At 55.6% G+C, this 26,341-nt stretch overlaps 1 protein-coding gene across 5 annotated transcripts in view; it reads left to right on the forward strand.

The window, feature by feature from the left end:
• SMG6 (SMG6, nonsense mediated mRNA decay factor) overlaps nucleotides 1-26,341 on the forward strand; it is a 120,932-nt gene that overhangs the window by 30,525 nt on the left and 64,066 nt on the right. For all 5 annotated transcript variants that reach the window (XM_026055270.1, XM_026055275.1, XM_026055276.1 and 2 more), the window contains exon 10: nucleotides 3,315-3,460. In XM_026055270.1, coding sequence (XP_025911055.1) covers nucleotides 3,315-3,460 — 146 coding nt within the window. The remainder of the gene's footprint in view (nucleotides 1-3,314; nucleotides 3,461-26,341) is intronic.

The raw sequence follows: 26,341 nt of genomic DNA on the forward strand, positions 1-26,341 counted from the left end.
TTCCCGTGGAGCTCTCCCCACCCCGCGCGCTGTCAGGTGCCAGTGGCGCTGAGCAGCGGGGGCGGTTGTACGGGGGTGGCTGTTGTGGCGAGACCTCACACGGGTCCAAACACAGTCTCTGCTCTCCCTGCAGCAACGGTGGTCTCTGCTTGAGCCTGCTGTTGTCTCATAAGCAGATGTAGTAGCATCAGCTCTGCTGGCTCCTTCGGTCTCTTGTGGGACTCTTGACTACAAATGAAGGGGTTGAGAGACCTTTTCCAGGCCACTTAGGCAAAAGCGGTGCAGATGCTAAGTGGCATCTTGTCCCAGTAACTGCTGGGCTTTTCTGCCTCAGGTGTGCAGTTCCCTGCCTGGGTCTGGGCCTGTCCTCCTCACTCCTTGGAGAGAAGGAGCATCGTGGTGCAGGAGGTAGAGGAGCAGTGCAGGATGCCAGCAGTGACGCTGTGGTGTAGCCGAAAGCCTTGGCCCTTGCTTTGTACAGGGCACTATCTGAGGTGGCTAGTCAGGAGCGGCATATGCTTGACTTTGGACCCTTCTTATAGCAGTGGAAAGTAGGAGATGTGCCGGCCAATTTGCTGACGATCTGGGCCTCCGAGGGAGAGGGGGAGCAAGCCGCTCGCTGCCAGTGCTGCTGATCTCTGCCTGAGTCACAAGGCACCGATTATCTGATTGTGGGCAGCAGGCTGGCCTGCAGCGAGGAGGCAGAACTGGATGTCCTCCTGCCTGCGGGGAAAAAAGGACCAAAGCTGTGAGAGCCCGTGAAAGGTTCAGTAACTGCACGGCGTGTCTACGCTGGAGGGCAGAGCATCCAGGGAGCTGCTGGTCCTCAGCTCGGCTGGGGCTGCGCTCACGGCCGAGCTCCGGGTTGAACGTGTGCCAGCAGGGGGATTAATGGGGATGTTGCAGTGATTGCTTGCACATTTGGCTCCTGAGACTTTTGTGAAATTAAGATGCAGCTTTTGAGGCCGTTGCTTCCCAGGACAGTCGTTTAGAAAACCCAAATATGTTTAATGGCAGAATATCCCCTGAAGTACTTAGAAAGGAACTAGAAAGTAATACCATGACACAGGAAGAGAAATCATCCAGCCCTGCTAAAATAACTTCCGTGCTTGAAATAGGTAAAAGGTGAGGAATAGTTTACTCCTCTTTGGGTAGGCTCTTCAGTCATTTATCTGTTTTTTTTTTTATTATTTAAAAAAAAAAGGGAAAAAAGGGCATGGAAAAGATGATGTTGCACTAATTAGACTCTTTCGCTCCTAAAACCACGGTAAGCAATTTATTAAAAGCTTCCGCTCTGTTCCTGACCTGCTGATTCTGAGCTCAGTGGGGTTACTGCGTGCAGTACCAGATGTGCTGCAGTATCAAAGCACAGCTGGCAGGGCTGAGGAAGCCCTTGCTCCTCACTGTTATTCCATGGCAATAATGTTCATCTCCTTGCTAACAACGCATCCGGCAAAGGGCTCCTCTGTCCCTAGCGTCCTGTCTGCCCTAGGAGGATGTTGCTGGATATGTTGGATGTGGTCTGAGATTTCTCAAAATTAGGAAGTCTTTAGAAACGTTCAGTTTGCTCTAATTCCCTGGCTATGCCCCAAATCCAGGAAAGTTGCCCCTTCAAGGGGGAGCAGTGGTTTTGCGCTGACAGAGCGGCTCCGTTCTGCACAGCTGCAAAGTCCGAGGGGTCTGTTCGTTACAGCCCGCGTTTGTGAGACTGCTCCAGCAAGCAGCGCCCGGGCAGAGGGTAGCCCTGCTGCTGGGCAGGACTGGTTGTTGAAAGGCATCCATGAAATATGGTTAGCAGAAAGCCATTTCTGTCTTTAAAAATAGAGCCTATTACTGCCCTGAAAGTCTGTTGGGGAAGCCCAGCAGAATTGCCCATGTGGGTTACCAGAAGTGGCTTGCTAATCCAGCCTGTAGCGTGCTGATATCACAAGATCTGAATCTCTCGGGGGAAGATAGAGGAAATTGCTATGGAGGCCCCTGAGGTTGCCTGCCCCGGCTCTGCATGCCTTACCCGCTGCAGATTTTGGCTCTCCCTTGCTCCCAGTGTGGGCGCACTAGTACAGTGTCACTGATAACTGGAGCTGGCAGTAGCTGTGAGACCGGTGTTCATTCTTGCTGGGTCTAGCTGTGGCTTTTTGGAGCTTGGGAGTAAGGAGGAACAAAGTGAGCTCAGCAGAAGAGACAATGGGACAGGAGAACCTTTCTGTCACTAGTTTGCAGGTTTTTAGCAGCTTCTTGGTTATAAAGTTGCCTTCATGGGATACAGGGTGAGGAATCTCTTGGGAGAGCTGTTGTGGGCAATCATGTCACAGTTGTTTTCATGATTTAACCATGTTCTTCCTTACAACTGGTTCAGTTTTTGATCCCTCTTCTCTTGGAAGATTGCTAAGGATCTGACAGCACTCTGATAAGTAACCTCAGCTAATTCCCATAGTGATGCCAAATGAAGAGCAGGATAAACGTGTCAGATTTCCTTGGGTGCTTGGGAGTGCTGAGGCCTTTGGCATTGACGGGGCACCCCATCCCCAGCCATGGCACTGCAGCCATCGGCTGCTCCGTGCTGACGAGCAATAGTAGCACTATGTGCTGCAGGAACCAGCTGCAGCGTTGACATTACCAGCAGCTAGATGAGGCCAGTTGCTAGTCTGCGGGGGACTGCATGCCCCTTTCCCATGGGCAATGTGGGGCTGTAAGTGATGAGATCTGGGAGCTCGACCACAGTGCTGGGGAATGTGTAGCCTGCGGGGATGGGGCTCAGTGCTTTGAGGTCCTATTCTGCTGGGAGAGCAGCACCAGCGTAGGAGCCCAGGGCCCAGGCACTGTTCCTTTGGAGGAAGCATGCTCTGGCCAGCGTTCAATGCACTGGAATTGCCACATCCGCAATGTGGCACCAGTGTGTGCAGTTTGCTACAGCCTGGGTTTCTTGGGAGTCCCATGGGCTGCGCCTGGTCCAAGTGAGCTGCTGGCCTCCTGGCACCCTTCCCAGATTGGTAGAAGTCAGTAGAAAAAAATGGTTGGTCAGAAATGACTCATAAAGGCCGTGTTTTCCTGCCAAAGGAATGCTGCCTGTCAGTTATAGAGCAATCCCTCACTACCCTCTCTAAGGAAGGCTTCAGCTGTCTCCCTCACACCGCCTGCACCTTCACTCCAAAGGCAGTGATTTTCTGCAGCTCTTGGATGGGCGACAGCAACCCCAGGAGCTGAGGGGGGTCCCTGTTCCCCAGGACCACGGGACACTGAGTGAGCTGAGCTGACTGACCGCTCCGCACCCCGTGGCATAGCCTGCGCTCTACAGACTCTCTCTCTGTCTGCAGGATGGAGACTTTCCCTGCGGTGGCCGAGGAGGTCCTGAGGGAGTTCCAGGTCCTGCTGCAGCACAGCCCCCCTCCCATCGGAAGCACCCGCATGCTCCAGCTTGTGGCAATCAACATGTTTGCAGTGCACAACTCCCAGCCCAAAGGTACCACGTGCTGCTTTAGGGGAACTGGGCTGGGGATCAGCCGTTCTTTGTATGGTCGTGTTGCTTGTGGAGAAGGGTGGGGGGACTTACGCAGCCGAAGACTGGGGAAACAGAACCGTGGTTGGAGGGTATCTGAGGGTATCTGTGTGCACAGGGACAGCAAAAGGGCTCTGGCCTGTGAGAGGGACATTGGCTGGGCCTCGGTGGCGTTGGGTGAAGTGTGCGATACTGAGGAGTGAGGAGGCATCGCACCTCCCTGGAGCCTGAGTCATCACGTGCAGAACGAAGGCAGTGGTTTATGGCTCTGCCTTCCTGGTGTTTAGCTCAGGCCCTGTTCAGTGCCCAGGCTGGGAGCATCCTGGAGGCCTTGTCTGTTGGGAGAGTGGTGTTGTCTGGGGCTGCCTGTGTCCATGCTGAGCCTTTGCAGGCAGCTGAGTGATGCGATGGGAGATGCTGCTCTCTGAAAAGCCGGCCTGGAGGCTGTGCCTCGCATTGAGGCACCTAGAAAGCAAAGCAGATATAGTATGTTGGTCAGCAGAGATGCCACCAAAACAGAATCTCTGCCGCTGAGCTTGAAATTGTGCTTCCAGGGCACTTCTTTGCCCCTGCATCCCCCTTCGGAGAAGCACAGGGCAGGTGTCCAGGTCTTCCTGGGCTGCTCCTTTGGTAGGGGATGTGCAGTTTGGGAGCAGGGATGGGGCTGCACTCCCTGGTTGGGAGGAAGCAGCATTTAGCATGCCAGTTGCTTGGGATTTAGATCCCAAAGATGGAGGCCTCTGCCTGGCTGAGGGATTTCAGTCAAAGCCACCATGTGGGCAATTGGACTGTGCCCTAAAGAGCTGCTGCTGGAAGATTTCTCCCTTGTGAGCCAGTTGGCTACTTGTCAGAGCAGCGGTTAGCAGCCGAGGTCAGCTGACGGAGCACACTGGCGTCAGCCGGAGGGGCTGGGAGCGCAGCTCCCCGTGCTCTGGTGCCTGCTGCCCAGCCTGCCTCGCAGGCACCTTCCTCTCGCCCGCAGGATCCTCTGTGCGAGCTGTGAGTCCCATTAGCGAGGCAGCCTTGCCCTCCTTCCTGCGAGGTGCCAACCAGCGACAGTGTGTTTATCTTTGAGCTGAAAAGTGCTTTAYGGTTATGAGCAAATGCCTCTGTGCAGCCCCCCGGTACATATATTAATAGCTGTGTCTGTGCTGCAGACGGGAGGGGGTGGTAAAGAGAGGAAGAGATTTGTCTGGGCCATACAGCAAGCCCCAGTGGCAGAGCTGGAAGCAATCCCAGCGCTCAGACCACTGGACTCTGCTTTTCCATCCGTAACCGAGTTGTTGGATGCGTGTGAGAGTGACAGAAAGGGAGCACTTTTTATCTCATGTGAAAAATAAGTATTCCTGGAGTTTCCTGTCTCCTGTGTGAATAGCTGCCAGCTGCTCCCAGCTCTCAGATCTCTGGGGAAAGCAAAACCGTTCCTGCTGGGGACCTGCTGACCGCGCGCAGAGCAGGTGGCGGCGATCGTGAAATGCCTCCAGGTTGGATGGCACTGTGCTTGCCAGCTGATGCCTAGTGCCCTTAAAGGATTTCTCTGGGGGCTTCTTGCTCTGGTCACCCCACAATGTCACTTAGGGTATTGTTGGAAAAGCAAGTTCTGTTGTCAGCCAAATGCCCGGTTGGTCTCGAAGCGGTGAGTGCTGGCAAAGCCCGGGCTGGGCTCGGTGCAGACAGTGCGATCTCAAGAGGTGCCGGGAGCTGGGTGCAGAGGAGAAAAGCAAAGGGCCTGGAGTTAAAACAGCAAGCAAGATGTTTGCTAAATTATTACCAAGTGCCCAGCACAGAGCCAGGGTGTTGGCTCCTTCCCCGGTGTGTGGGCTGCTGTGGGCAGAGGACTGACTGGAGCACGCTGCAGAAGCGGCTGTCGGGAAGGTGCATGTTTCCATTTCCCAGCATATGAGTCACCTTTCTGGGTCGCAGTCGCATGGGCAGCGGCAGCAGTGGGCGTGCGGGGGCCGAGCAGCGCCTGCGGGCGCGGGGGAGGCTCGGGGGCACGGGGCAAGCAYGCGGGGAGCAGTTCCACCCTGCCGGCGTCTGAACTGCCCAGCAGGCTTGACGGGAAGCTGCGGGCAGGGGCTGGTGTAGCTGGAGCTTGGCTGCGTGAGCTCTGCGCAGCTGGCTCTGACTTTTGAGCTGGTCCTGTGGGCGTGAACCAAATGCCCTCCCGAGATCCCCTCCTACTGAAATCCTTCTGCAATTCTGGGATCAGAGCACGCCTGTGCCCTTCCTGTTGCGTGCGTCTGTCTGACCTTGGGCTGCAGGCTCCCAGCAGCAGGAGGAGATCCGTGGGTTTGGGGGCAGAGAGGGCGGCTGGGCTGAGAGCCTCTTTTCCCTGCTGTCCGGGGGAAGTTGATCTCTGGGGGTTGCTCCCTCCCTTTTCTCCCAGGTGTCTGGAGACCCGGCTGCTCCTGGGAAGCTTTCACACTTGCTTACTTGCCCCATGTCTGCTGGCTAATGACTTTCACGTGCTAGGATCCAGCGGTGTGAGCAGTTGTGGGGTGGTGTCGCAAGCAGAGCAGTCTTGAATCGGGGAATTTTTACATAATTTATTGCCAGTTAACACAACCTTCTAATCACTGAGCTGGGTATTGAGAAAAAGAGAACATAAATAATCAAACGCTTAAGTAAACACCCTTCTTCCCCTTCCCCAGGCTCCACTTAAGCCAAACACCTATCCTACCCCTTTCATAGTCTCATCTTCCCTTGTTTTCACTGCGGATTACGCTCGGTGTGTCCCAATTCCTTCGGTGAGGCAACGGGCAGTGCAGGAGGTTGGGGTCACGCGCGTTAATGGTTTCTGTCTGCCGCTCCTTGTTTCTTGCACGTTTTCCTCTGCTCCAGCATGGGTTGCCCCCAGGCCACGGTCCCTCAGAGGTGCCCCTGCTCTGCCGTGGGTTGCCTCCTCCTAAGCGGGAGTCCAGCTGCAGCCCCCGGCTACCTAAACCAGCGTGTGCCCAGCACAGCGCTCGTGCATGTACTAAGTGGACGTTCCTGCGTGAGCGCGGTGCGCCCTGCGGCTTACGCCCCAGACAGGCAGCCGAGCTGTGCTTGTCGCGCAGGGACGGAGCCAGGCGCGTGGGAGCTGGTCCCGGCTGCCTATGCAGCCAGACAGCGCTGGGAAGACCGCGGGAGATGGATCGGTTCTGTTGTTTTCTCCGACAGTGAAAGCCAAAGAATCCCACATAAAGTGTTTCCCCCGCTGTTCAGCATCAAATGGCGTATTCCTCCGCGTGAGCCCACCCTCTCCCTTGTCCGTGGGGATGTGGAGCCAGAAAGGGCCCGTTTGGCCCCTTGGTTGCCTCGTGTCAGCAGTGTTCAAGAAGGTGTGAAAGGGAAAAGCTTGTTGTAGACCTTGGACCTGCGGGGCAAGGAGAGCCCACCCGCGGGAGGGAGGCGGAGATGGGCRCTCCACGTGGCTGAGGCGTACGGCTGCTGGAGCTTCCATCAGGGCATGGCTGTGACGACCGGTGCTCTGGGCCATCCGGAGCTCTGGCTGGGGCGGGACCTTCATGGGGTGGCCCTTTTAACAGTTTGGTAGCCATCTGCACAATCAACTTGCAGAGGAGTATGGATCCCTTTATCCCAACCACAAACACTCCAAGAATTTTAATTTTTTTTTAATTCTGTAATTTGGGGAAATAAAACTCTGGTTTCTGAAAAGACTAATTGAAGCCGTACTTGCGGCAGGGGCATCTCGGTGAGGGGAGAGAGAGAAACCCCCTCCCAGCCCATCTGTGCCCAATTTACTCCGATCTGGCCTCTCTGAGGCTTTTTTCTTTCTCTCTCTCTTTAATAATTTGTTTTATAATTCCTGGAATCAAACCCATCTCAGACACACTGTTTTATTTTACTGTATTATTGGATTATACTTCCTATAAATCACTGGATGTTATTCATAGGCCACCACCAGAATAACTTCCCCTCTCCCCCCGACGGGCCTGCATTCCTAACAAGCGCGCCCCAAAGTGGGGGTGCAGCACGGGGCACCCTAGAGACGCTTCCCGGAAATCCCAGCAAATTTGCCTGGCTGTGGGTGTGAAGCATCAGGCTGCAGCACCTGGATGCCTTCTGGCACTCGGGGTCCTGTCGCGCTGGGCTGCGTGGAGTTTGTTAGGAGGTCGGGCTTAGGTGGAAGCGGAGAGGGGAGGGGGGCTGCCATATGTGCATCCTCAGCACATGGAGAGGATGAAGTGCATCCCCCGGGGCTGAGCAGCGTCGGGGCACGGAGGCACGGGGAAGTTCTGGCCGAGCAAGTGGCTTGAGCTGAGGAATGAGCAAGCGGCCTGTGCTTCAACCAGAAGGATATTTCAGCAGGGCAGGGTGACCAGCCCATATGATTTCCCCTCTGGCAAACGCTGATGAATGAGAAGAGAAACATGCTACTCGAGCGTCGGTGCCGCTGCCGAAGCACACGTGGGGTGTGCGAAGGGTTCATCAAGGCAGCCAGGCAGGCAGGGTCAGGCCGGGCATTGGTTTGCGGCTCTCCTGGGTCTGTCTGCACAAGTGGAACAAGCTCTGGTTTTCTGTGCTGGAAAAGGCTGGCTGGGAAACCTTAAAGGCTGGTGAAGCAAGGGATGGTTCAGCCTCACTCCCTGCTGTAATTACAGAGCAGTGTCTGCCCCCTTTGGTGCATGTGCCGCTTGGCACGGAGATCCTCTGCCAGGCTCACAGAGATCTGCTGCTAGGTGACAAGTGTCCTCTGACTGTAGCTTCGGCCAGGGTTTGCTAACATGAGCAGTCCTGCTTGTTCTTGGAAGACCTGCACCAGCTTCTGAGAGGTTGATCTTGCCCAAGTCTCCTTGATAGACATGACAAGGGTTCCCCAGGTTAGTGCAAGTCAACTGCAGCTCCTAAACAAGTATAGGCTTTTCTTTCTCCTCTTGCCATATATGATCAGCATCCCTGCCTGGCTGGAAGGAAGCATTGAACCCAAAGATCCCCCCTGAATGCAGTCTGCGCTCGTGAAGCAAATGGCCTGCTCCACGGCCGGCCTGCCGCTGTGCACAGCTCCACTCTGAACGGAGCGCGTTTCGCTTTGCTGACCGCAGCTGCTCTGACTTGCGAGCTAAAGCACGAACCCTTAAAATATCCCCAGAGACGTTGCAAAGACTGGTGGTGTCTGCCCTTGATGGCAGAACTAGGCCTCCTCTCTGACCATCTCTGCATTGCTTGTTTGGTTTCCCACACGGGACCTGGCTTTGCTCAAAGAGCTAACCGCAGTATCAGAAAAAGACTCGGCTGGAAGTATTTTCTACTTTTCTGATGCGGCCGCATCTCAATGGCTTCTCATGAGGCTCTTAACCACATCTTGCGTACCGGAGCAGACAAAAGGTGCTGGGAGCTGAACCCAAGAGAGTCCAGTGCATTTGAGTGAGTTTAAAAATAAAGCAGTGTTGTGGATTGCTGCCTTGGTTTGGTGGAGTTTTAAAATTAGGTTCAAAATGAAGCTTAATAAACCTCAGGCTCTAGATAGCAGAAGCAGCAACTTGATCTTCCCCTGTCTGCGGAGCAGAGCTGAGTCCTTTTCTCCGAATTTGCCTCCTCGCGTGGTAAAGTATGTGCTTCTCCTGAGTCCAGCTGGCTCCTTGGAGCAGGCAGCTCCACGGTTTGTGGCAGCTCTGGGCACAGCAACTGGGAAATGGATGAAGATGTCCTATCAAAGGGCTGTGTCTTGGGGAGGCTGAGCTCCTGCAATCCTGTGCCCCACCAAGAGCAGCTAGCATGAGGTCCCTCAGCCCAGCTGGAGGACTGGGTTTTGTAATGCAAACGCAGCCCCGGTGGTGCAATGGGGCTGGAGCTGAGTGGTTTTGTGACTGGCTGAGCGGTGCTGCGGCTCCGGTTGTAGCGTAGCAAATGTGGACTGAGTTGTCTATATTGAGATCGCCGGTGTGCACCTGGCAGTCAGCGTGTGCCATTTCCCTGCAAGACTCTGCAGTGCTGTCTTTAACAGGGCGTTGTTAAGACACGTAACTCTTCCCAAGGCCTTATGTTTGGAGAAACTAGTCATTACATTCATCCTTCCCCTCGCTTCCCATTGCTACTCTTCTCAGCTGCTTCAGGGTAGAGTTTTTTTAGGCAGGATGAAGCCTGGAGGGAGACTGCCTGGGGCTGGTGACCTGCTCTACGACAAGTGGGTCTGTTGTCCATCCTTCTCTCTGCGGTGTGGCTTGCATGGGTTGTATGGTTGTCACTCTGTAGAGTGAGCAGCTRCTGATGTGTCATTGCCTGTGCGAAGCGTCTACTTTTATACTTAGACCATCCCTGTCCTCAACAATAAGTTGTGACCGCCGTGCCCAGGCACAGCTCAAACCCGTGCTGTGGGGGCTGGACAAAAGGGTAGAAACAGTGCACAACTGTGTGACACTTGCATTGCTCATCCTGGGAATCGCACAGCACGCCCTGCTGCTTCCGGTGCTGAGCCGCGCCGGGCTCTTCCTAACACTGAGCCTGCCGAGGGACACGCACATGGCCGGAGGTGGCAGCTGACCCTCCGGATTTTCTCTGCTGAGTGGTTGGGAGTGCTGGAGGTTGGCACAGATGCTGGGAACTGTAGGCGCCTTTCCTTTCAGGGAAGGAAGCTGTCTCGGACTTAAGACACATCAGCAAAGTTGAGGTAAAATGCTTTGGCCCAGACGTGTCTTCAGAATCTCTCTCTTGGGCTCTTGAGGCTGGTGGCAGCAATGTTTAGACCAAAGTCTTCCTTTGCTTATTCCCCTCTGTTTCCTGTTTAAAAGGCAGATTGTCACATATTTGGGGATTTATTTACCGTAATTGGAGTTATTTTCCTGGCTGCTGGCTTCTGCCCTCTGATGCAAGACCTTAGCGAAACGTGTGTCCAGAAAGCCATGTGACTTTTTTCCCCTTGCCACAAGTGCCAGCAGGAGATGCAATAATCAACGCGCTGCAGGGAATTTCCACTTGCAGTTCAGGTTTCTGAAATCTAGACGTTGGCTTCAGAGGCAAGAGATCGAGCAGGGCTTTGTGGCAGGGAAGGGAAAGGTTTCCAGTGAAACTGAGTGCTTGCTGGTGTGTCAGACTCTCCGGTCCTCCCCTCCAGCTGAAGTGCAGCAAAGGTCCCCGTTGAGCAGTGTTAGATGAACTCACTGGGGGCTTCTGCCCAGCCTGCCTGTCACATGAGCACATCCTGACGTCTGCCCTTGAAGCCGTTCCACCACATACGGGGCGATACTGAGATCTCATTTCAGGGCAACAAATAGAGGGAAATGATTTGTAATCACCAAGCTAGAGTCTGCTTTGCAGCCAAGCTTCTGCAGCCCGAGCAGCAAGTCAGGACAGAGCCTGACACTCGAGGCCTGTTGAGGAGGGGTTTCACGCTGCAGTGCCACCAAGGCACGGGCCAGCTCTGCGTATGCTGAAACAAAACCACTATTTCAGCAAGTACGAAGAAACAGCGTCGCAGTATAAAATGAAAGGCAGGAAATGGAGTGCTGGCACGCAGTGTCCGTCAGTCCTCCCGCTGCAAAACGCGAGAGGAGGCGCCTGCCGCAGCTCTCCTCGGGCTCTGCCTCACCCCTCCTTTGGTGCGTGGAGCGAGAAGGGTGCCAGGTAGCGAGAGCAAGGTTGCACCAGGTGCAGCGGCTGTGGTGGAGCTTTAGATGTTTGTACCGTGACAGGAAATCCTCTCACTTTTAAAGAAATGTTTCTCACTCTCTTTCTCTTTAATGTGCATTGCACCTTTGATTTCCTTGTGTTTCTAAGCCCCACTGAGTCAATTACTGTATTTCTATTTAATTCTCTGAGAGAACATTGCATAATTAGGCTAATTACGGTGCTTTGTGAAGTTGTAAAACTCTTGATTGAGCTTGCGGGGCTGTTTTGCAGCCTGCCAGGTAGAGGCAAGGGGGGCCGCGTGCCCTGTGCCCGTGCCCGGCACAGCTTCGGGGGCAGCCTGCCAGCTCGGTGAGCTTTCGCTTCCCCGCCGCAGCCGCCGAGCGAGCGCCGCAGGCTTGCGCCCGCCTTCGCTGCTCGGAGTCAATGCCAGCTTCCTTCTGCTTCGCATCTGCTCGCAGGCAGCAGCCCCCCCGGTGTGTGGGGTGCCTGGCTCCGGGGGGCTTTGGCTGGGAGAGAGCACCCTTAGGGGCTTGCTGGGATCTCTAAGGTCTCTTCTTGTCTTAATGCCGGGATCAGTAACGTGAGCGTAACCAAAGGCGTTTCCACTCACGTGCGTGTCTGAGGCTCAGAGGTGACCCCTGCGCAGGTCTGGGCACGGAGACCTTATCTTCTCCCCTGCCTCCATCCCACCTGCCCTCGACTGCGTGTGCCCGCGTAGCAGGTTCTCGGCAGCGCGATGCTGGGGCTGCCCGTGCTAACTGGCTGGGCTTTTCTCATCCTCAGGAAAACGAGGCTTCGTTAAACTTGGCCCTCAGGAGCCACCCTGGCTGACGTGACGTTCGGTGCAGCTTTGCAGCCGGGATGGACAAGGGCAGCTTAGCTCTAGCCGAGCGACAGCACCGACTACATGGGGCCCTTCTCCAATTGCAGGCTCGTGCTTAACACTGTCTGATGTGGCTTGTCACGGCTGTGGTTAAGGTGACCGTAGGGCTGGCTCGCGGGTGACGTGGAAAGTGCGCAAGTGACTGCCTGTCCTTTGGGGCTTGTCCCCGCGGTTGGCTCCAGCCTCTGGGGCGTGCAGTCAGGTCCCCCAGCCCGCGAGGCGCGCGGGGCGGCGAGGGGGTCGCCCGGCTTGCAACGCGCCCCGCCGAGCCCCTGCCCCTGCCCCTGGCCGGCGGCCCGCCGCAGCCGGCAGCGGGGCAGGGGAGGCTTGCGTAAGCAGCGCCGGCTCTCCGGGTAATGGCACGGCCGCGGGGAGGAGGCGCCGGCTGCCAAAGGCGCGTTGGGAACAGCATAAACCCTTCAGAGCGAGGCGCGGGGAGCCAAGGGCTGACAGGAGCTCGCGCTGGGCGCTGGGAGCGCGGCTCGGCGCCGCCGCATGCGCTTGTGTCTTTAAAAGCAGGCGAAGCGGAAGTGATGCTCTCGGGCCCATCTGCGCTCGCTCGGGGCCGCGCGCGGAGCGCGAGACGCGCCGCAGCTGGTGCGAGGCCCTGGCAGCGCGAGGAGCTGCTGTCTGTTGGGGTTTACTGCTGTCTACGTTGAAACATGGCTCGGGAGGGGGTTGGTGGCACCGTGCCAGTCCCAGTTAGCCTGGCCTGCTCGTTCCTCTCTCCTCCTCCCGCTCCCTCCATGCTTTAAAGTCACATTTCCAGGCCAGACATAGAATTAATCTCTGGGCACTTCACATTGCTGGCAGCGCAAAGCAGGATGTGGGATCTTTTTTTCTCTCTCTCTGCGTCTTGGCTGACTTTTTTACCTCTCGAAGAATTTGGAAGGGCYGTGAGATTCCCCCCGCCCCCCCTCGCCTCAGTGCCGTGCAGTTTTTCAGCACGCTGATCACCCTGCTGTGGCTTCACCCTAATAGATTTCATATGCTGACACAGTTGACATCAGTACCAAACTATTTTACATGTGATCTGGTGTATTTCCTGAGGAAATCTGCAAGATATTTATTAAGAACTAATAAAATAAACCTCTCCATGAGCTTTTAGGTAGTTTTCAATTTTTCATGTCTCTCTCGTTTCCTCTTATCAATGAGTTTCTATTTTCTCCCTCCTCTCCGACCATTGCAAAAAGGAAACAAAAATAAATGTTTTAAACCGTTCCTGAATGGACACTGGGAATATTTCTGTAGTGATGTATTAGCAAAGTCGTATTTTTAGTGCTGTATTGTCAAGACTAAAAATATCCTGCAGCAGTGCATCCTTTTTATAGGTCTTTGTGTGTGTGTGTTGAGTGTTGTACAAGTTTGCACCAGTGTGCAAAGGTCTGTCTTTGTACCGCTGCAGCCTTGCCTCCCGTCGCAGCTGGACTCCATTAGGCCTTGAAAATTAAAGTAATCCTGGTTAAGAAAGAGAAATTAATCAATCTAGCAGAGCCGCGTTTCCCCAGCTGAGCCTGGATACCTGCGTGGCAGCCCAGCTTTGAGAGACTCCAGCAGCCCCGGGAGCGCGCTGTGGGCCGGCGGCTCCGCGGCCGCGCTCTCGCCGCGCAGGGTGTTCCCCGCCGTCGGGCCTGGCCACGGGCTGCAGTCACCTCTGGGGTTCCTGCTTGTTTTTCGTGCTCGGGAAGCCCTTGGGGGCCGCGCTGCGCTGGCTCGCGGGAACGCGCGCGTAGCTGGGAGCAGGCGCTCGGAGCCTGGATACTTCACGTTTGCAGAGGAATTTTCTGCGTTTCTGCTGTTTTGGCCTATGGTTCCGTCTCCTTCAGTTAACCGGGTTTGTAAGGGGGAGAAGCAAAGGTCAGGGCTGGACTGAGACGTTGCCTTCCCTCCTCCTCCGGTGACAAGCATGGGGGACCCCTGCTCCAAGGGTCTGTCCCCCGTCAGCGATCTCCTGGGGGATACGGCTCGTGGCCACCGTGACCGATGCAGCCAGTTCCAGATATAATTTGGGCGCCAGTTCCCGTCCCCAGGTCCTCAGCAGAGCGCTGTGGCCGTCGCCCCGGCCCCGAGGACTGCCGTGCGTCATGGGTAGCGGGTGCCGCGCCGGCCGGGGGAGCTCGCGCCGGGGCGCCGGGCGCGCTGCACGCGGCGTTTTGCGGGCTGGTGCGTCTCACGCCGGGCGCGGGCGCTCCCCCCGCGCGCAGCCCTCCAGCGGCTCGTCTCCTCTGAGTCACTCGCCGGCTTTGCTCGCGGCTGCCGAGCTTTGCTGTCTGCTGCCGTCTGGAGAGCCGCAGCTCGCAGCTTCCTGTAGAGCAGTTCAGCGAAAGCAGTAATTAGGGCCCGTAAAAATTTATTTTATTAGCAAGAAGTGTTGGTGGGTAATTGGCCATAATTTGAACCCAGCCAGATTGGAGATTAATAAAAAATCGCAGAGATCTTTTTACCAGAAACTCCAGGGCTGTTAGCTGCAAACCCTTCCAGCGGCGGGTGGGACGGGATGGCTGCTGCCGCGGAGAGCGCGGCCGTCTGCGAGCGCCTCTGCTGTACCCGTCCTTGAGGGTGTTTGACACTGGCATTGGAAGAAAGGAAACCTTGTTTTCCAAGAACTCTGCTCTTTCTCAGCTTGATAAGCATTTAAAATAAAAGCTGCACAATTGGAATTGGCAGAGCATCCTCATTCTTTTGTCTCTCTGTTTATTTTTTTCCCCTCATCCCTCGACATGTGTGCTACAGCCCACGGTTACTACACCCCGAAGAACCACAGGCCCGGAGCTGTGCGGGCTCGCGCCAGGCTCTGCCCACCCCCAGCCTGGCTCTTTGAAGCCTGGCAAAGCCGCAAAGATCCGGCTCCGCTCCCGGCTGGGCTCCGACCCCGGCCTCCCCCCGGTGTCACGGGGCACTTAGGTATTTTACAGAATGTACTTTTGCAGCCCCTTTCAGTTCCCCCCTTAGCTCGGAGGGCAGCGAAAATAAGGCTTCGCCTGGATCTCAGAGCAGCGGTTTTGGACCCAGGCTGCGACTGCGTTATATGGACCCAATCATTTTGGTATTTATAGACTTTGTTAGAATAGTCTGAATGCAGCCAGCAGCTTAGTGTGGCGCGGGAACCGTTTGATGGTGGTGTGTCTCGGATGATGTCTGCATCCTGTGCGTTCATCGCGATGGCTGGTGTCAGCGATTGGTGAATTAACCGATCCACTCAGTGAGTAAGGAAGAGCCGAGCCCCTGCACACATGTCACGCTAGGTTAACGCTGGTTGAATCAGACCGGGGAGCTACTTCAGGTTACTAGTCCTGGTTGTTGCTTGGTGTAAGRGAGCGGGGTGTTACTTCAGGTTAGTAGTGCTTGTTTTTGCTTGGCAGCCTGGGCTGGAACCTGGTGTAACTGTTTCCCAAAGAATATTTTTGGTTTTAAAACTGAAGGTCAGCAGTTCGCAAGTGCTGTGCTTGCAGCCAACTCTGTGGTTCGCCTTGTGCCACTGGGCCAGCAGCACTTGAAATCCTGATCAATTGATCTGCAACAATATGAAACCACGAACGGTGACTGCCAGATAAAACTCCCCGTCTCGCCCCATTTTCCCCACCCAAAATGTCTTTCTGCCCATATCCCCTTTCTTGCTGCCTGTCTCCCTCCCTCCCTTTCGGCTGTGTATTGGACTTTTTGTCTATCTTTTTCCATCTCTCTGTCTCTTTTCATAACAGTTTTTAATAATGTTTTAGTTAGTTCCAGCCTTTTCCCTCAATGGATCCCATTGGAAAATGCATTTGAAAGGAAACAGTTATACACTTCCCTTCCTTTGAAACTCTGTTGGCACCTTTTCCAGTGCAGTAAACCATACAACATGGATTTTCAAAGTTTCCAAACACAGACATGCTGGCGTTAAATTTATGAAAAAATATTTTATTCGGCTGTATAGTAACTATGAGTCTCTGAGCTGCTGGTCACAGTGAAATCGAAGCTCGCTTTGGAACTACAACAGGTTTTCAAATCTCTGCAGGAAATGTAGCAGCGCTGGCTGTAGGGGAGCGTGCAGCTCCCTCGCACCCTGGGCTTTCCCGGCAGGAGGCGTAGCGGGAAAGAAAAGGGGAACTGGGGCTCCCGGGGCAGTTCCCAGCGTGCTCAGGTGCCGCTTTTCCCTGCAGACGGCGGTGTTGGGAACGGTGCAGCAACAGTAGCTGTGGGGAACTTCACGGTCATGCCAATCCCATCTCAAATCACAGGAGAAAAGAGGAATTTGGCATAAAACCATCAAGTCTTATGCCTGTTAGTGAATGCAGAAGGTTAATGCTTTTTAGTTGCTCCAGGCTGAGTCCCATGGCGGAGGGGCTCAAGTAATCCGTGCAAGTGTGCGCTTGCTGCAGGCTATGCAGCGTTTTGGGACCTGAGGCTCCAGCTAGATGTAAGTTGTTGGAGCACTGAGATCATATTTTCTAATATTGGGGCTCGGATGTTAAACTTCCTGGAATAGTTTTGCTGTGCGCTGTGGGTTTGTGCCTGTGGTTTCAGCCCTTCCAGTGGGGAATTGCTCACTTGACACCTGAGAACCTTCCTTTGCATGGCACTGCTCGGAGCAGATTTTTTCCAAATTTCCAGAGGAGCAGAACACGGCTCCCATTCATCACCAGAGCTTGGATGGGTGAATCTGGCCGTATCCTTGTGTACCCTTGGGAGGGGTTGTTTCCAAGTAGAGGTGGCCTCAAAGCCTGTACGCAGCAAAATTTCCACGCATTTGAGGTGTGCTGTAATACAGATAAGGAGGCCTCCTGTGATAGACAAGATGATGACATGGCAAGAAGATCCTGGGCTCGTTTTTCTTGTTGTCCTTTTGCTTGTAAAATTCCTTTCCCTTCACATAGGAGTTTTCCCAAGAAGTCCCTGATTAAGTGTTATCATCATGCTCAGTGCTGTATGAAATGAAGAGCTAGGAGCTTAAGGTCCCAATAATTGGATAGCATAAACTCACTGGCTTCTGTCTTAAAGCATGTCAGCTTTGGATACCTTTCTGCATAGGTATTTCTAATGCATGCAGATGGGGAACTGAGCCTGAAAATTACAGGTTTTCTGTTTTTTTGAGTGCTCACCTTGAGATGGTGGAGCTGGAGTCCTAAAATCATAGTCCTTCATGAGTTGCATTTGTTTGTATTCAAAGCAGAGCTCCTGTTAGCTGCAGTTGTGGTTGCCCAGCGTCTGTAAATCTAATTTTGTCGGTGTTCCTGTGGCCAGCAGCGAGTGAGGGACTCGCAGATACCGACCATGCGAGTTAAATGTGGTTGAAGTGACTTCCGGATCCCCCTGAAAGCTCGTGACCAAGGCAAAGACAGAATCGCCAAGCCACCCTTTGATCCRCAAAACACTTGCTTTCTGCAATCCTCAACCTCGTTGAGTATGTGCATGTTTCAGCATATCAGAACGAGGTCCTGGAGGAGGTCCTCTAGCTAGCAACACCATGAGACCGTTCGCTTTCCATGCCAACAGAAAATGACATCTTGTGGGGTGAAAAAGGTCGTATATTGTTAAGAACTGCTTTATAATGTGCAAGCAGGATGGAGTTAACTTGAATTTGCATAGGCAGCTCTAAATCTGGTATTTCTAACCTTTGAATGCTTGACTTTGCGTTCTTTTAGCATAATTTGTGTATGTGTAATTCCCATTGTTTTTGGAAAAGCGAGCTGCCCTGTCAAAGTAGGCTGACCTCATCTGGGATCCTCAGCCTGCTGGCGCTTAGATCTCGATCCACCACCCAGGCCTCTGCCACTTGAGATGACATGTAAACGCTGGGCCTGTGGGGCTGTTATTCTCCGTGCGCACCGAATGCCGGGAGAGCATCTGCGGACTGTGCCAGCTAGTTTCATAGCTCCTTGCTGACAGCCCAGAGACCGGGCTGCAGTCTGGCTGCTATGATATCATCTCGCTTGTGCTGTTTTGGCCCCCTTTTCTATCTGTTTTTCCCTCCGCGCTGTCTCGCCTGGTTTGGTTTCCTCTGCTCTCGTCCATCGAAGCCGATTAACTGGCTGCTGCTTCGGCTGGAGTGGCATGGAGGAGCTGTCTGATAGTGAACGCTCATGTTTTCATGGGCCTTGCCCTTGGCCAAGTAGGGGTGGATTGAGATGGCAAAAAGGCACGCCCAGACCCTGCAGAGATCTCCTGCCAAATTTCTGGTTTCTGCTCCAAAGTGTGAAGGTGCTAGGGATTTCACTGAAATGGTYGAAGAATTTTTAACTTGAGAAGAACAATATATTTTCCCTAACCTCATTCTGGCAAATGGCTGAACCCTTCTAGATGAAATTTTCCCAATAAATTTAGCTCGAAGAAAGCTTTTGGCATGAAGGACTGCAGCCTAAATGGTTAAAGTTTGGCAAAGTTGTTAGGAACTAAAAACAGGGGCTTATAATGGAAAGTGTTAGGTAAGCTGCTCTGTAGGCACGCTGTCTGCGCTGTGCCCCTCTCGCAGCAGTGTCTCCGCGTCGGGGGTGACGGCCCGTTGCTGTCACCAGCTGCGGGGCCCGAGCAGGCTCCGGAGGTGGCTGACGGGGGTCTGGCACAGGGGCTGGGGAAGGAGCTCAGGGCTGGAGGTGCAGGATGAGGGCCATGGGATTTACTGCCTCCCTGGAGGGAGAAGAGCTGGGTGGGGGGGCACAGGTTTCACTTTACTTTTTGGCGTTTGCTTTGCAAACTTGACGCACTGACGTTCTGGTCCCTCAGGAAGCCGTAAAAAGAAGAGCAGCAAATGAGTGAATGTGCTGAAACGGAAGCTGCTCACTTTGCTGTTCCTGCACCATCAAAGGCCACTTTCTCTGAATGCGCCTGTCTGCAGGCACTTTCTCTCGTTAGCTTTTCCTCCAGGCATGAAGCCCTCGCGAAGGTTCGCACCGGAGAAGGCATGTTCCAAGCTCTCTGCTCGTGTTTGCTGCCAGAGACATGCCCACCGCCAGCGCGGGGAGGAAAAGCTGCCTTTTATTTGCTGCGATTGTCCCGGTGCAACTTCACTCCGGGCTGGAGCAACTCTCTCGGGAAGGCTTGTTCACACCTCCTCCCCCATTGTAAATCACATCCGACACAATTATGGTTGGGCGCACGCAGCTCCTGGGTGGAAGGCAAGTAGCAGCCTGCTGTGCCCGCTGCAGAGCGCCGTGCGGGGCTCCCGGGCAGCGTGCTCCCCCCGGCGCGGGCCCCGAGGAGCCTGGTTCCTCGCTGGCCCTTTTGGGGGGAGAATTTGGACTCTGGCTCCACAGCTGCCTTATTCAGGGAAGGATGAGATCTGCGCAGCCGGGGGATAGGCCGTCGAGGGCTTTCTTGCAGCAATATCGGGCTGCGCCGTCCTGCCTTACCTCAGTGCACCTGATTTCTCCCTGTGTTTCCATCATCCCTGGTTGTTCCCCTTTTGGCGTGCCCCTGCAGTTTCTTCTGGACGCCCTCTGCATGTGCTGTGCCCTGCTTGCCTTGGGGCCATTTCCCCCTCGCAGCCGCTTCGCTCTCATCCTCCCCGTGCATCCTATAGCAATGTTCTCTCCTCGGCAAGAGACAGCTGGTGCCAGGCTGCTCCGGAGCTGCGCGCATGCTGATGAGCTGGCCTGCCAGCTTGGAGGGACATGCTTTCATACTAGCTAGCCAGCAGTTATGTACATTTGGATCTGCCAGCCTTTTGGCTGCCAGACGGGTCAAGTATGTGTTGCTGTCAGTTGTGTCAGTCGTTGGCAGGCAGAACCAGCAGCTCCAGGGACAGAGCCTTGAGGCTAGCAAAGATTTTGCTGTGCCTGTGTCGTAAGTCCTAGTGTCGGCTTCCCCGCTTAAAGCAGCTCTGATGAATATGCTGTTGAAAAATACCAGCTTCTTTGGCGGTTCTCCAGGCTTTGCCAGTGCGGATGAGAACGTAGATGTGTTTGGCCCCAGCTGCGCTGGTTTGTCTGCCTGGAGCTGGCGTGCGTTGGTGTGAACCTAGGTAGTGAAAGCTGTGACGCGCGTGGTCCCCCGGACAGGAGGAATGTTTCTGACGCTGCATGAGATGATACGTGTCCAAAACTGACTCCAGCAACCTTGCTGGGGCCACGGGGTGCAGCCCAGGAACCTGGCTCTGCCGGCCGGGTCGGGGACCCCAAGCGCGGAGAGCTCTGAAGTGCTGCTCAGTGCAGGTGGAAATGGCTTCAATCTGTGTTTTGACTGATGGGTCTTTTCAGGAAATTTCTGAGAATAACATTTCTAAAAATGGCTGCTTCTTTCCACTGATATTTCCTGGAAAAAGCTGCAGTTAATTTTAAACCACTATCCTTTTCCCTTTTCATAGTGGAAATGGCTCTGTGCTTGTCCTCAAGGCTAATGTCAGTTCTTTCTGGGCCAGCCCGAGCTGCGCAGGGGAGAGGTGCGGCGTGCCGCTGCCCCGGCCTCCCCTCGCAGGGCTGGCTGCTCTTCCAGGCCGGCAGAAATGGGACTGTCGGGTTCCCTGGGCACTCTCCAGGCATGTGTCTGTGTTCCTCATGGAAATGAATAACCAGCTCCGCCTGAGTCATTTCAAAATCAGGTTCTTTGTCAGCGACTCCTGACCAGTCCCGAGGATGCAAGAAAGCCAGCTTTGAAATCATTCCCTTGCCCACACTAGAGCTCTGCTCATCAGGGATCACGAAGCATCTGGTGAGCCAGTCATCACCCTCCAGGCACAAGGATGCGGTCCTGTGTGTGGATCCCAGGCTGGGGGACGGTCGGAGCTGGAGGCGAGCTCCGAAAGGGAGCCGGAGCGAGCTGGCGCGGGCAGGCAGCCCCTCGGTGCCGGGGAGAGCGCAGCTTCCTCTGTGGCTCTTGGGCAGCCTTGCTGCTTCGGGTGGGAATATGTCATTAATTTTTATACCTTCCCCTGTAAACCATCGACCCTTTTTATGATGTCATGAGGGATTCCTTAATTTTGCAGCTGCTTCCTGGTTACGTCAGAGAAGAGCCTCCCGTCCTCGAGCCCAGCGCTGCAGTCCAGAATGGCTGGAAACAAATGAAGTGTTGAATATCTAATGGCTTCCACAGGGAGAGCTGCTCCATCCTCCCCAGGCTCCCAGCATTCCTCACCTCCCCGGCCTCCCTCCCTCCTCCCGCGGACAAGATGGGGTTTCGGCACGGAGCAGAGGGAGCCACGGGCTCCCGGGCGGCTCCGGCAGCCCYGGGAACACGTGCACCGAGTTCCCGGCGGCTGACGCGTGCCAGCTGCCCGGCTGGGCGCTGTAGCCACGACCTCCCCGGGGCTGCCCGCCTTGCTGTGGGGAGAGGCTGGTCCGGGGAGACGGAGCGGGGGCATCCGAATTCATGCCGCAGGCCGAACGCAGCTTCGGGAGGGATTCAGCCCTCTCCGTGGTGGGGTTCAGCGGAGCCGCAGGGCTGCGTCTGCTGCGCCAGGGCCGGCTGTCGTGTTTGCTACCTGCAAATTCGCAGTTGGGGAGCATCTTGCCGGGAAAGCCGCTCCGGTGCTCCGCGCGGCTCGGACCGGGGACGGCAGATGCTCGCCGTTCCCAGGAGCTTTGCGGGGTGTCGGCGGGGGTTGAGCGCGTGCCCACGCTTCCCAGGCCCTTTCGGGGGCAGACGAGCGCGCGTGTGACTCGCCGGCTCCCGGCGGCAGAGCTGGGAGTGCCGGTGACTCACGGGTCCTCCGTGATGGGCTTGTCAGGGAAATGCCCCGCGGCTGTGAGCGCCCCCCCACCCCCTTTGCCGGTTCATGTTCCCGGTGGTTACGCGCGGCCTCCCGCTTCGGCAGCCAGCTGCGGCGGCGGCGGGGAGCCGGGTGCCGGCGGGCAGCGGCGCTCTCCCTGCCCGCTTCCTGCAGCCGGGCGCGTTGCGGTGGGCTGCCGGGGAGCCCTGCCAGCGCTTTGTCTGGCCGCGGGTGACTCATGAGGAAAACGCTCTCGTGTCTGAGCGATAAGAGCAAACAAATCGCCTCCAGGTGGTGTCAGCTTGGAGGTGACCRGCCTCTGTCTTCTTCCCCGCCGGGCAGCGGCTGAATCAGTTGTCTTGTCTGTGCCGCCGAGCTGCTGACACATCAGCCGGGGCGCCTTAGGCACGGCTCGCCGGGCTCCTCCACCTCCTCCGGCCCCTGGCCAGCCCCTTAGGTCATCTCCTCCGGGCTGTAGCTGGAGACCCGCTCGTTGGCTTGATCGCCTTCGCTCCTGGTCCTTYGCGGGGTCACCAGGGAAGGAGGGTTCAGCTGTTGCTCCCCGGGAGCAAACAGGTCCCCGCTGCCGTCTGCGCGCGCCTGGGCCACCTGCTCCAGGCGCCGCTCCAGCAGCTCAGGTTAGGCGGGACAGGGAGGCCGGCGTGGAAACTGTCTCGCTGGAGTCCCCCTGACCCCTGGCTGGAGCAGTCCGCCCGCCTGAATCAAAGGAGTCTGGTCTCCTGCGAGACTCTGCTAACGCCTGTTGGCTGGTTTTATTTTAACCACTAAAGATTCAGGGCTCCTCGTGTTCTGCGTTAACCGGGCTGGACGCACGAGCGTGTTTGCTGCTCGCTTGCAAGCTCTGGGGCTGCTGTGGCTTTCTTCCACCGGCTGCGAGCGGAGCAGCTGGGAGCGCTCGCATCCAGCCCTCCTGCCCCGGCCCCACGAGCGCCCCCCYGGCCGAGGCTGCGCGCCAGCGCTGCCCGGCCGGGGCTCCGGCCCTGCTGAGCCCTCCCAGGATTTCCTGCTGCACGTGGCACTTGCGCCGTGGGGAGAAGCTTCCTCCAGCAAATGCCTGCGCTAGCGAGCGGCTGGCCCTCGCATCGCCTGCTCTTTTCCCATTCCCATTTCCTGCGGCTGGTTGCGTTGCCCTAATAGAGGTTTGGCATTGCTGTTTTGCACACCCTAGTGGGAGAGGGGATGTGTTTATCACTTTTCCTGGAGATTATCTGTTTAAGCACTCTCTGACAGTTACAATAACAAGGGCAGCGCGTTGTGTTTCCCAGCAAAAGGACACTCGCTGCTGAAAGATGTATAGCACTAATTAGAAATACATAACATCCGGCCACATGGCAGCCTTCTCCCGGCCGCTCCATTTCCTGAGCTCAGACGACTTTGACGACAGTTGGTTTATGTTTTCCATGAATATAATGTTCTCAGAGAAATACAAATTTCTCCCAGTTACAGAAGTCCCTGTTCGCTCCGTCTCTGTCTTCCCCCTCCCCGCGCACCCTCCTCCCCTCRAGCCAGGTAGATTTATGAGTGCCGAAAGCTCGGGTTGGAACCTGCTGCCGGGTGAGTCGGTCCGTGCGTGGGGCACAGCCAGGAGCCCGGATGGATGTTCACAGGGGGCACTGTGGCCGCCCCACTTGCTGCCCCGCTCTGCTCCGCAAGCCCCCTGCGAAGGAAACTGCCTCCCGGTGCAAAAACCCGGCTCCTCAGGCAGACCGATACCCAGCTAGAGCATTCCCCCTCTTTCCTGCACGCGGAGGGATGGGAGGACTCTTCTGCAGCTTGGAACGTTTTTGCAATCTTCAGAAAAACCAGCCTAGTTCCTAGTTGCTTTGTCTCTGTGCTCGCAGCCTGACGCCCATGAGCTCCCGTTTTTTCCATCCCGTCCCCTCTCCCTGCTCTCGGGCTCTCTGCTGCGGAGCAGATAGGCTGGGCGCCAGTTGGAGGACGCTGGGTCCGGTCACCAGCTCGCAGCAAGCAGCAGTGACCRGTACAAGGACGTTTTTGCCGAGCTGCCTTTGCGCTGGCCTGGAGCAGGGCAGTTGCGCAGCTGGGCACCGCGTAGGCGAGGTGCGAGGGTGGTTAGGTGTGCGAGAGGGTGGTTAGGAAGCTGGAGCATGCTCAGGGAGGTGCAAGCTTAGGAGATTTTAGCTGCTAAAATGAATTGCTATTGAATATGGAAAAACTGCTGTATTTCAGATGTTTATAACTTGGCCAAGCGTGCACAGATTTCTAGTAGGACAGGAAAACTCTCTGTTAAAGAGGTTATTCTGCAGCAAAATCTCAGGTCCCATTTCCAGTATTTGAAGTTACTAGATTAGCTCAAGGAAAAGGTTGTAAGTTTTTTTGTTTTTTTTTTCTCACAGGGGTAAGCCACTATCTTGTTTCCTAGCCTCGTTCTCGCAAAGAGTCGAACTGTTTTGGCTAAAGATTCCCGGAAGAATTCAGGCTGAGACAGGCACCCAGCCTGGAAAGTTCAGCTCTGATAGCTGAAGTTTGAGCCAACTGGAAAAAGGGTCTTAGAGTGGCTAGTGTCGGGCTTAATAACGTGGTGCTAGAAACCCTGCCTGCAAAGTCATCCCGCTGGCCAGTCCAGCAGCTGGAGCCCTAACATCCGTGATGGGTTTGTTGTGGGCTGCAGGGCTCTCGCTGATGATTCTGGTGTGGAAAGATGGATCTTCTAGACAAATCCAGCCCATTAAGTGTGGGGAAATGCAAATGCAGGCTGTTGTCTCAGTCTGCAAAGCGTTTGAGGACGTTCCTGGTTTGAAATACTCTGCCTGCTCCTTGCTAGCCCTGTGCTGTGTTGCACACACCCCGTAGTTTTGCTGGTGTAGCTGGTGTAGGGCTACAGGCGACCAAGAAACAGATCCAGCTTGAGCAAGCTCCCAGCCTAGGTGGCAGGGGGTTTTCAGGCCAGCTCAGCCCCGTGGTCCGATTGCAGCACGGCGCCGCGGGCAGCGTGTCGGTACGGCTGGGCATTGCGCAGCACGCAGCGAGGGTGCGGGGTTGCTCTGAGTCAGCGCTGGCTGCAAACGCTGCGGGTCCCGAAGCCCTGACCTCAGGCAGCGGTTTAACACGCAGTTAGTTAGGTAATGGTGCCAGCTGCACCGTCCTGCTCTGCCGCGGCCCAGCAGCCTGGCTGGCGACGGTGGGGCCGACCGGGCCCCGAGTTCCCTCTAACCCTGATGAGCTGGTGATTGAGTTCGCGGGGCGACTGCACAGGTGAGAGCTGCGAGGTGACGTGGTGACAGGGGCTGTTTAACTGATGCCGTCATTCCTGGGAATGGGGAGGAGGTGGAGGGAGAACTGGCTACGGCTGAGCCTCGCGCTCAGCGCTGCCCCGGCAGCACCTTGCGCGATGTGCTCGGTGCTCTCCTACGGAGGGCCACCGCTGTGGCACAGAGGAGCCGCGTTTCTGACCACGACCTAGGGGCAACCTCTTTGCATCTGATTTCAATGTTGTTATCTCGCGCTGCCTGATCACCTCCCCACTGCCGCTCGGCTGCGTGGCGTGGCTGGTGTCAATCCTGGTGAACGCACGAGTGTTATCTGATCACAGCCTAATTCGGATTTTAGAAAAGGAAGTGGAGTGCTGGTTTGTGGCAGCCTCAGCTGATGGCGTGCCATCGCTCCCCCCCGAAAGCTGTCTTTGGCACCGTGCTTTTGAGCGATACCTTTGGTGCTAGGATGCGGGGTTCCCTGACCTGACGGTGTAGTTCTGCTCCTCCTGAGCCCGCTGCATGTCTGGGGAAATGGACCTGGGATTTCTAGAGTTAGTGCTGACCTGAGCAGTCAGGATCTCTCTGTGGGTTCTTGTTTGTCCGTGCCAGCTGGTCCCTAGGTTATACAAGTGCTGTTCAACCGCGGGGACAGCCAGGTACGGGAATCGCCTTAGTTTCATTTCTGCCACCAAGAACATCTTTCTCCATGGACGTCGTGTCTTAGTGCATTACCAGCAGCACAGACCGGTGCTCAGCTCCGAGGTAACAGATGCCTCGTGGGCTCCAAAGCAGAGCAGATTGATTGCTCCAACATCCATTTCAGCGTATTTTTTACAAAGTTGTTTTCTCTTAGCCAGGGTAGACTAAACCACATTGTGCTGGGAGCAAGGGACCTTGCTGTGGATGCGGAGAGGTGATTTTCTTAATGCCCAGGATTCAAAACACTCCACAAGTTTCTGCCTAAGTACCCTTGGTTTCCTGAGTGCTGGTACCCTCACCGGGACCATTTTCTGTCACATGGTCAGCCAGGGGCTGGCTTGGGGTCTGCCGCCCCCCAGGCCTCTGTGCAATGCAGTTGTGAGCACTAGCTATGAGCTCCCAGCTCAGTTAGAACTGTAGCTTCCTGCCTCCCAAGGAAAGTGATGAAAACGCACAAAGAGAAAGTTTCGCCTGATTTATGGGGCTTCCTCTTTTGTTCTAGAATAAGCTCTTAATCGCCTCTGCTGGCGAGGCTGGGAGCTGGAGTGCTGGTGTACGCTCAGGGTCTCGAATAAACGCGCCCCGCGCTCTCACCTGGACACCTGCCCTTCCCGGCAAGGAAGGCCAGCGGGGCTGTTGGCCCGGAGGAGCGTGGCGAGCCTCCTTGAAGGGACGCTCGCAAGCCTGGCCAGCGAGTGAACTTTCAGAGCCGTGGGAGTTTTGCTTAATGTAATGATGAGGTGACAAGGCCCACGGTAGCTGAGCTGGAACCAAGGGGAAATGACCCYTGAATTCGTGTGTCCTGTTCCTCTCGCCTGCCCTGGGGGCAG

The sequence above is a fragment of the Apteryx rowi genome, unplaced genomic scaffold (genome assembly GCF_003343035.1).
Source record: "Apteryx rowi isolate R43461 unplaced genomic scaffold, aptRow1 scaffold_99, whole genome shotgun sequence".
NCBI classification, from domain to species: Eukaryota; Metazoa; Chordata; class Aves; order Apterygiformes; family Apterygidae; genus Apteryx; species Apteryx rowi.